Below are 10,985 nucleotides of genomic sequence, written 5' to 3'. Positions count from 1 at the left end.
GTCCCTGGCTTTAATTAATCATTTTTCATAAATCCCATGGAACATAATTGTACAAATATTTTTTTATTGAAATAATGAAGATGAAATCATATCCATAAAAATGGCTGCCATTAATTTCATCTCGCTATCAACTTACGGCGAGTTCACATCTGCACATTCATCGCTCGACAAGTACAGAAGTCCATAAATTATATTTTCTTGGGTGAAACAGCATCTCTGACCAAGCGTACATCTTTCATATCACCTCAAATAAACTTAAAACACAACTTACTTCAACTGAGGCCAGGTCACAAGTTCAGATGCAAGCAATCAAGTAATGAGACGTCAAGTCAAGTGATGTACATTCGCCTGTGGAATCAGCCCCTCGGCATATAGTATCTAGCGAATGTTCGTTGCAGAACCAAAGACAACCAGAACAAAATCTGCCAGTGGACAAATGAAATATTTCCAACTAGTCTATTTGGATCTACATTGAGGCTCAAATGAAAACTTTGGGCAAAAACTCAACAGGAGCAAACTTAAACAGGTATACCTGGAAGCAAGTTCCATTTTATTCAGTGCTGTTTAATCCCAAAAAAGTCTTTTTAGGATTGTAGCCATATTCCCCTAACTTCAGTTTGCTTATCTAATTCAGCTATTTTTTTCCCCCAACATTTTCAGTCATAGAAGCTACAGTATTTCAGGGCTGGTTGGTTTGTTTTTGAAAAACAAGGTGCCAAAATTTTGAAATCGATATGTTTATGTTTTGCAGCGGTTAACTGATGTCAAATTTTCAAAGCAAAACCTGAAATTATGTTCAACTGAAAAGTTTTTGAATGGAAAGTCTGAGTTTTGAAGAGTTTTGAATTGATTCATGATTTCAGCACTAACTCCACGTTGAATAAGGCCAAGATCCAAAAAAGCCAGCTGTATCCATGCTCTTAAAGAAGCTTTGGTATTCTCTTTTTCAAACAGCAGCAAATGACAATTTAAAAACAAAAGTAATGGTAATCCTTTGTGCAAGCACCCAGCCATTACTGAACCGTGGGGTGACGTCACATCACAACGTTTTCTTGGCAGACTTTTATAGACTGATTTGCCGTTGCCTTCCCCAGTCATCTACGCTTTACCCCCAGTAAGGTGGGGACTCGTTTTACTGATCTCACAAAGATGGAAGGCTGAGTCAACCTTGAGTCAGCTACCTGAACCCAGCTTCTGCCAGGATTGGACTCAGGTCATGAGCAGAGCTTGGACTGCAGTACTGCAGCTTACCACTCTGCACCATGGGGCAAATGGCAAGCTAAGAGTAATTCAAAACCAGGACTAGGGATCTGGTACTAAAAGAACAATGAAAAAAAAAACACATCAAAAGCTTTATTGTGTCTGTAGGAGGAGCTCTTTGGATCCTGGCCTAAATGTTCTGCATTAGTTAAGAATAAGGGTATTTGCCTTGGGGCTTTACAGATGGTCCTTACTTTGCATTCTGAGGGCTTAGCGGATCACCCCATTGGAAAGGAATTTTATACTGATAACAGGAGCAGTTGGTAACTGCATTTATTGACCTCCCTTTGAAGCATGTAGTACAGTTTCTATAATTAAGCCATCTGGGTTTTGTTAAACATTTTTTTTTCTTTTCCTACAGGCACCTCTGGCATATTCACTTTGATCCCTGATGTCTTATGTGCGCAGCACACTGTAAACGGAATTATTGTAGGCTTTTTCTAGTGGGCCACTCTCATTAGGAATGCCTGGGTAAAAACTGCCGCTGCTTTCTCAGTACAGAGTGTTAGGCTATATGACTTCCACAAGATTTTTACAACTATTTGTCCACAAATTATAGAAAGCCAACAGGCCAGTTGAACATGCAAGATTTGTGGTTATCAGGAAAAACTAAGAGCTCTACTATAAATCTTTGTTTGTGGGGTGGTGGGGGAATGGAACTTATACTTCAGTAGCTCAATTAGATCTAATTTAGGTTGTGAAAGAATCCCTAAAGATCTGTTGAATAGTCTTTGACTAACAAGCATTGCCGTAGAGTCTGCTGTCGTCACCCCATAAGTAGGGTTGCCAACTCTGACTTGGGAAATTTCTGGAGATTTGGGGCTACTGCTTAGGGAGGGCAGATGAGCAATATGTGCATTTAAATCACTGAAGAAGCATAGGTGCTTTCCTATCCTTTATGTGCGCTAAATGGCAACACCTTGGGCAAAGGTCATGTTTAGATTATTTCTAGGAATTCAACGTTGCCGTGCAATTGCCAGGTTTCATTAATTGCCTTAACGTGTCTGAAAAGGAAATGAGCAAGCCCCAGTTACAATTACCGCTGCAGAAGGCTGTTGGTAATGTGAGAAATAACCCTGAAATGACACATAAACAGTTATCAGGAAAGCAACCTTGAATTGTAATGTGAGGGCCAAGACCCATGCAATAGCTACTGAAAAGCTGTCCTGGATTTCCCAGGAGCTGTGAACGGTGGGAACGATGGGCTTTCCACCCAAATATGTATAGATCAATCCACCTATGAAAATTTATCACGACACAAATAATAGAACAAAGTAGGAGTCAAGGTCACCTTTAAGACCAAAGGTGGACTTGATTCCTACTTTGTTCTACTGCTTCAGACCGACATGGCTGCCCACTTCGATCTATCAACACAAATAATAGTAATGACAAAATGCTGTATTTGTAATCTATTTGGGAAAAGTAATTCATAATCTTAAGAAACATCTACCTTTTATTTATGAAACTGTTCTATACTCATGCCTTGATCCTTCTAGTTGTATGTTATGTGTAATCCATGGCTTCTAGTTGTATGTTATGTGTAATCCATTATTATTTTTAGTATTCTGTTTTCTGTGTGTTCTTGTATCATTATCAGTATATTTCTCAATTTATATTGTGATTATAGGAGGTGATAATTTTTGTCATCAGAGATCATTGCAACACATTTTCATACGTGGATTTCTTATGTTCCCCCACGCCCTCCACTGCATCCATCCCTTAGTGTGGTCATATAATCATAATTATGTTTGCTATAGACCAATGCCTTTCCAAGTGACACAGAAAGCTTTTAAGCAGTTATTGGGAGGCAGCTGGCTGGCTGAATTCAGAATCTACCTAGTGTAAGAAGTAAACTAATCATTTGCCTACTGGAGTGAAATCATCAGTTTCATATGTTAATACATATTTCAGTTTTTACTTTTACTGCAACCTTATCTTAACAAACATGAAAAAAAATCTATCATAATTTTTTTTTTTTTAAAAAAAATTGTATTCCTTCTATCTAAAATGGATATTTTCCTTGGCATATTCTTTTGCCTAGCCCCAGACGCTGTCATGTTCCCCCCCACACCCTATAAAGCAAAGGAACAGGGTACTTCTAGCCAAAAAGGTGGGAAAATTTATTTAAAAAGTAAGGTATTTAAGGTTAAAAGTTTTGGTGTTCAGAATGTATAATAGCTTTAGCCTTATTTAACGAAGAAAACATGCAGTAGAAACAAAACATCACAATTTAGATCAGAAGTCTTTATTATTATTATTATTATTGGGCATGATTCAGCCAAAGCAAAACACTCTGAAGTTTCACTGACTGAAAAGGAAAAGATTTCAGCGTTTGCTTAAATCTTTTAAAAGACACAGATCCAATTTATTAATTATGTCCTCCCGTGTAATTCTCCTCCAGTTACAGGAAGGCTTCCAGTGGACGGGAAACAGGGTCAGTGGCAGAAGAATACCCTGCAACTTGTGGAGAATGAGGAGGATATGGCAGACAAATAAATTGAGTTCACAGTGTTTAACTTTGGCTGGATTGTGCCCATTAAAAAAACCAATTCGTAGCCTGCCCTGTTTGCGACCCACTGTTATGTTTATCTATTATTTAATGTTTAAGAAATATAAGAGAGTAACACCTCATTTACATGTTTTTCCCCCCAAGAATATACAGTATAAATATAGTAAGAACCATGCCATAAAACTATATGCAAAATTTGCGTACTATTATTGCATGCTTGTTGTGATACTACATGCCGATTAATATTAGCTTTCATATGGCCCCAAGCTGAACTTTAGATCTTTTATCATTGAATTCAACAGTCTTTCGACCTCAGGGGAGAGAACTGTCACCGACTGCATGTAGTTCTAAGGAAAACTGGTCATCTAAAACAGTTTCCGGTGTACTATTTTCCTGCTTAAACTGGATTGATGGCAATTCAAACATGAAATAATATCTAAAGGTCTCTTCATGTTATGTAAATCGATCAGAATTCATTTTCCGCAGTTTGGGAGGGAGGTTCCCCTCCATTCTACCTCCGGATAGTTTTTGAAGTTTTGGTGGCAAGTCCGCCATAGATTGGCTCATGGGATCTGATAACATTTTTGTGGTTTTAGATACCAGTTTCTCTTCTGAGTTGCCAGGAACAGAACTTATTCGCTGAAGCTTCATAGGTAGGTCCCCCATACTGTAGGCCTTTTCTGAAGTAGTAGAACTCATCCTCAATAGTTTTTTAGGAAAGTCTTCCCTTCCGGTCATTTTTTGCAGTTTTGATGGTATCTTTGTACCAATGTCCTCTAGGCCATCTAGACATTCCACAGAATTATTCCTTTCTTTAGTGCTACTTACAGCTGGTGCTATTAAAGGGGAGGACATAAGAAGCATTTCTTCCTGTTCTTTCACACTATAAGGTGGAGTAGGGACTTCAAATGTTGCATGGAACTGGGAATAGTCTACCTTGAAGAATCCTTCCTCTAAGGAAATAACTGGATAGAATCGATGTCCCCAGAGAACTTCATCTTCTGTGTATGACGTTCGGGCTTGACAAGTCATCCCTACAATCAAAAAGAAAATAAAAGCTGGGTAAAATTACTTGGAAGTTGTACATGGTAGTTGTACCACCTGACAGTGGTTTTTATGGATCAATGGCATTTAAAAAAAAAACCCTAAAAAAGAAAAGTAATAATAAATGTAATAATAATTAAACTGCAATAAGTTTTTATGCACAGTTGGTATGTGATATTGTACTTTACAAAAACCCAACTCATCTATTGACATGCTGCAATCAGAACAGGAGTGAAAATTAGCAATAATAAGGTGGTCACAAATACTTGGTGCTGTGTTTTCTTTTGCAGCTGTGCAATAATTTCAAATAAGCAATATCGAAGGGATTATGAATTGCTGTTTAATTGCAGCAAATGATAAAATTGTAGACAGATCAGAAAATATACAGTCAGATAATGTACAAGCATGGTCCACTCAGCCATGAAACTCATAAATTATCGCAAAGCGTTATAGAGATAAAAATCAGATCATCCATGTATGCAATCCAGAGTATAAGAAAAAGGCAGGATGCAAATAGGACACAGCTACATATAATTCTTCTCTAAATTCTGTTTTTCACCTCAGAAGACATAACATGCAGTACATATGTAACTTTGCTACTTAATGTGGACAAGACAGGCTCAGAATTCTGTTCAATCAATTCCTTAAAAGGCATATCCTGTAGCTGATATCATCTTTTGGTAAATTATCAAATATGCTACAAAGTCAGGGCAGATGTCTGGTTTGATATCCGAAGAGTAGGAACAGTATGCTAGATTTTTTTTTTTAAAAAAAGAAAAGCCTATGAAAATCAACATAGTAAAATATGTAAAGTGCCAGAGGGAATGCTTATTTTGAGTCAGCATAAAGGTGTGAGCAGACGTGTCTCCTGAAACATATAAATACACCCTTTTCTGCATTGCATTAACACTGTGAGTTGTGCCTCTTGACTGAATACTAAAAGGTATGAAGAGAAAGAAAAATAAGAATATCAGCTTTTCATGTGAATATATATCACACTTATTAACAGTTAATATATTATTAATAACATTTTAGTAATTCACTGTACTACAAGTCACCTAAACAGATTTCTCTTTTCACAAGAACTGGCATTTTTTTAAAAAAAGGAATGCAAGATAAAGGGAGATCAACACATGGGCACTGCAAGAAATACAAAGGTGAGATAACGTCTGGCACAAAAGTGTCACTCTTGCCCATACCAGTCCCCATCCTAGATTTTACACACAGGTGACTTCCTGCATTATTACATTAAAAAGTTCCATTTTTCTCACAGTTCACAAGCTTGACAACAAAACACAGTGCATTGTGCTCTAATGGCCAGGTCAATGAACACGTGAAGCTGCTTTATACTGAATCAGACTATTAGTCCGTACTCAGACTGGCAATGGCTCTCCAGGATCTCAGGCAGAGGTCTTTCCATATACCAATTACCTGAGCTATTTAACGAGAGATGCTAGAGATTGAACCTGAGACCTTCTGCATGCCAAGCAGATGCTCTACCGCTAAGCCATGACCCCTCCCCAAAATAGCCTTGAACACAAGAAGCTGTCTTATACTGAATCAGACCCTTGGTCCATCAAAGTCCTGTTTACTCAGTCCTGTCTACTCAGACTAGCAGTGGCTCTCCAGGGTCTCAGGCAGAAGTCTTTATATCACTTACTACCTGATCTATCTAATTGGACATGCCAGGGACTGAACCAGGGGCCTTCTGTGCATGCCGGGTGTATACTCTACCTCTGAGCATCCTCACTCCATCAAAATATCCAAACCTTTACTTTACAAGAATATTTCCCCTAATATTAAATATATCCTTCAAGCAAAATGATTTTGTATTTAAAAAAAAAACAAAACTGCTGCCCTTTGAAAGAAAGACAAAGAATATACAACTAAAGGTTTGTTGGGCATTAGGTTAAGAAAACCCTTAGCAAGATTTATTTATACGTGCATAAAATTATATGCAGGGATTTTTGGTAATTAGTTTCCTCATGGATATAAATTACTTCAATAGCCCACATATTCACCCACCATCTCCATTTTTTGTGTATGAAATTATCATATGAAAGAACAACACTGCACATCAGGTCATGTTGAAATTAATTTTAGAACCAGGATAATTACTCTGAGTAGCATGGCCAATCTGGGTTCTTTATTCCACGGCTGTTCATTAGTCATAGTTACATTTTAAAAGAGCTACGCCAGTAAGAGGACCGTTAACCTCAGCCTCTCCAGTTCTGGATTCAGTTAGGATTCTAATCACTAAAGGTTTTGTTGTAAATGAATAAGTGGAAAATTAGTACAGCAGCATTAGATATTAGATACCCATATGATATTCTGATACAAAACATCGGTGAGATAGAGCTTGAGCATGTTTAAAGTTGCAAGACAATTTCATTGATTACGTTCTTTAAAGGAAAAAGCAATTATTGTACATCTACAATAATTCGGTGTAGTGGTTAAGTGTGCGGACTCTTATCTGGGAGAACCGGGTTTGACTCCCCACTCCTCCACTTGCACCTGCTGGAGTGGCCTTGGGTCAGCCATAGCTCTGGCAGAGGTTGTCCTTGAAAGGGCAGCTGCTGTGAGAGCCCTCTCCAGCCCCGCAAACCTCACAGGGTGTCTGTTGTGGGGGAGGAAGGGAAAGGAGATTGTGAGCCGCTCTGAGACTCTGAAATTTGGAGTGGAGGGTGGGATATAAATCCAGTATCTTCATCTACCTCACAGGGTGTCTGTTGTGGAGGAGGAAGGGAAAGGAGATTGTGAGCCGCTCTGAGACTCTGAAATTTGGAGTGGAGGGTGGGATATAAATCCAGTATCTTCATCTACCTCACAGGGTGTCTGTTGTGGAGGAGGAAGGGAAAGGAGATTGTGAGCCGCTCTGAGACTCTGAAATTTGGAGTGGAGGGTGGGATATAAATCCAGTATCTTCATCTACCTCACAGGGTGTCTGTTGTGGGGGAGGAAGGGAAAGGAGATTGTGAGCCGCTCTGAGACTCTGAAATTTGGAGTGGAGGGTGGGATATAAATCCAGTATCTTCATCTACCTCACAGGGTGTCTGTTGTGGGGGAGGAAGGGAAAGGAGATTGTGAGCCGCTCTGAGACTCTGAAATTTGGAGTGGAGGGTGGGATATAAATCCAGTATCTTCATCTACCTCACAGGGTGTCTGTTGTGGAGGAGGAAGGGAAAGGAGATTGTGAGCCGCTCTGAGACTCTGAAATTTGGAGTGGAGGGTGGGATATAAATCCAGTATCTTCATCTGCCTCACAGGGTGTCTGTTGTGGAGGAGGAAGGGAAAGGAGATTGTGAGCCGCTCTGAGACTCTTCGGAGTGGAGGGCGGGATATAAATCCAATACCTTACATCTAATGGCTAACCAATAATTAACCCATCCAAAATAAGTCGTCTATTTATCCAAGAGGGCAACAATACATAAAGCTAGAAGCTGCCATAAGGAAAGCATGCAAAGCTTATAGCCTACACTCCCTCCTTGTGGGCTAATAACCCTAGGACCTAAAGGGACACAATTCTACAGTGGAAACATAAACCATACGATACAATTCCCCTTCAAAGCTACCCTTAAAGGGAAAAGTAGCATTATTCCTCTGTACTGTAGTCCCAGCAACTCTATGTCCTCTAGGCTAGATTGGGGTTGCCAGGTCCTCATGCCCATCTGGCATGGGGGTGTGGGGGGGCATTCTGGGGTGGGTGGGAATGTCTGGTTTGGGGGCAAACTCTATAGTTAAATTGGGCTTAAACCATATAACTTGCCTCAAAACCAGAGTGCCGCCCATGCACTGTCCCCAATGCGATAACATCACTTCTAGGGGATGGCGTCATGTTGGGGGTGTCATGCAGAAACATCTCTATTTAAAGGAGGGGTTTTCCCCATTGGATGGTCCAGGGTAGAGAGGAGCCTCCCCCCAAACCACAGAATCCCTGACTAGGTCCTGGGGGGTGGCAACTGCAGGCTAAATCCTTAGTATATTAAGCTCTTACTGCTCTTGGGCCAATAATGAGGTTTAGCTTCAGTTCTAATTTTATCAAAGGCCTTGTTTTCTTGAATGCTAATTTTTTTTCATGGCCTATGGTTTCCTCAAGGTTTTCCTCCCTGAAATTGTCTACTTTGTCCCACTTCTGTTGTCATGTTTCCAGCAATTCCTCCCACATTGCGGGTTTCACCAATTCATAAACACAATAGAGTATTAACAGACAAGTATTATCCATAAAAAGATTAAATGTATGGAATATTAAAACCCCGCCTCTCATACTAGTGCCCTCAGTTGCTTATCTAAATATAATTGTTTACACATACATAAGCACAACATACTTTATGTAAGTGCTCTCCTAGAATGAACATAAGAACATAAGAGAAGCCATGTTGGATCAGGCCAACGGCCCATCCAGTCCAACACTCTGTGTCACACAGTGGCAAAAAATTTTATATATACACACACACTGTGGCTAATAGCCACTGATGGACCTGTGCTCCATATGTTTATCTAAAACCCTCTTGAAGGTGGCTATACTTGTGGCCGCCACCACCTCCTGTGGCAGTGAATTCCACATGTTAATCACCCTTTGCGTGAAGAAGTACTTCCTTTTATCCGTTTTAACCTGTCTGCTCAGCAATTTCATCGAATGCCCACGAGTTCTTGTATTGTGAATGGTTATGGATGCATCTTGATAATAACCATTTTCAGTCATTACAATCATAGTACCAATTCATAAACACAATAGAATATTAACAGACAAGTATTATCCATAAAAAGATTAAATGTATGGAATATTAAAACCCCACCTCTCATACTAGTGCCCTCCGTTGCTTATCTAAATATAATTTGTTACACATACAAAAGCACAACATACTTTATGTAAGTGCTCTCCTAGAATGGTTATGGATGCATCTTGATAATAACCACTTTCAGTCATTACAATCATAGTACTCCTACCTCCTTGTACCAAGAGAATATGCTATGTGTGATCATCTCCATACACACCGTTGCCATGTTGCATGAATAGCGCAACACATGCATTTTCTAGCTTTCATATGCATGATCAAAAGCCCTAGAAAACTCCTGACTTCTAGCCGTGTGTGACAAATCTGGAACATATACATATCATCTTATTCACACAAAATGCAGACGGATCATATCAAGAGTATTATGTGCAGCATTCTCTGCCAGTATGTGAGGCAGGAGAACTAAAACAGCAAACACTGAAATTTGTAATGCTGTGATTTTGAACTAATGTCAAAACACTATTGAGTCACAAAGTGTAAGTACACCTTTACTCCTAGGAAAAGGGAGATTTTGGTGACCTGCGCAGTGTTACCTCAAAGCTAAGAATTCTCACATTAGTTTGCTGTTTGATCTGTAGGACTATTCTCAACCTGACAAGATTTGGAAAGCTAATGCTTCCCTTGACATGCACACCTGCAAACATATCTACATACACAGAAATCCTGGTGTAATCTGAATCTCATTCCAGGTTTTGTTTTTAATTAAGAACACATTTCTATTTTTAAAGAAAGTAGGAGAAAACTTTATTGAAAAATGGTTTATCTTTTTTGATTATGTAAATGCCAATTTGTCGAAAAAAAATGAAATGCCAAAAAAATATTTAAAATTTTATTTTAATGCATGTGATTTATTTGAGAAGGGGCCTTCAGACTTGGCTGTGAGTATTGGAGTAGCAGAAGATAAAAAGTTTTTTTTGTTTTTGTTTTTTTCCTTCCTTCATATAGTGTGGGTGAATTTTTGTTTTTCTATATTGTATTGATGCTTGTATTTATGATGTATTTGTTTTGAAAAATGGTGACATATTGGAAAAATAAAAAAAAAATTGAGTTTAAAAAAAATAGTTACTGCCTCACTAATGAAGGACTTATTTTTCAGCAAATGTCTCTCACATTGAACTGGATCTTATGAACTGTCAATTTACAAAATAGATTTATCTCTCTTCTCCCTTATGTCCGTGCCTCTCCCCCTAAAAATCTATCTCAGAGTCAAGAGATCCTTGGAATTGAAGGCAGAAGGCCTTGAGAAAACAGTCAGAAATCACCCTTTCTTCTTGCACAAGCTTTTCTGTGACTCGAGAAAAATCTCATGCAAAAGAGAGTGGGAGACAATTTCAGTCCGTTATACTTTTTTCCTGCAGCTTCCCTAAACCATATTT

The 10,985-nt window shown here is 38.9% G+C and overlaps 1 protein-coding gene across 1 annotated transcript in view; it reads right to left on the bottom strand.

The window, feature by feature from the left end:
• Positions 1 to 3,356: 3,356 nt before the first annotated feature.
• The window catches only part of KCNJ3 (potassium inwardly rectifying channel subfamily J member 3), a 205,218-nt gene continuing 197,589 nt past the window's right edge, over positions 3,357 to 10,985 (bottom strand). Inside the window, exon 3 of the mRNA XM_060257226.1 lies at positions 3,357 to 4,803. Within this exon, the coding sequence (XP_060113209.1) occupies positions 4,223 to 4,803 (581 nt within the window). The 3' untranslated portion in view covers positions 3,357 to 4,222. The remainder of the gene's footprint in view (positions 4,804 to 10,985) is intronic.

The sequence above is a fragment of the Heteronotia binoei genome, chromosome 16 (genome assembly GCF_032191835.1).
Source record: "Heteronotia binoei isolate CCM8104 ecotype False Entrance Well chromosome 16, APGP_CSIRO_Hbin_v1, whole genome shotgun sequence".
NCBI lineage: Eukaryota > Metazoa > Chordata > Lepidosauria > Squamata > Gekkonidae > Heteronotia > Heteronotia binoei.
The sequence above is the reverse complement of the archived record's forward strand: the minus strand, read 5'-3'. Positions and strand labels throughout refer to the sequence as shown.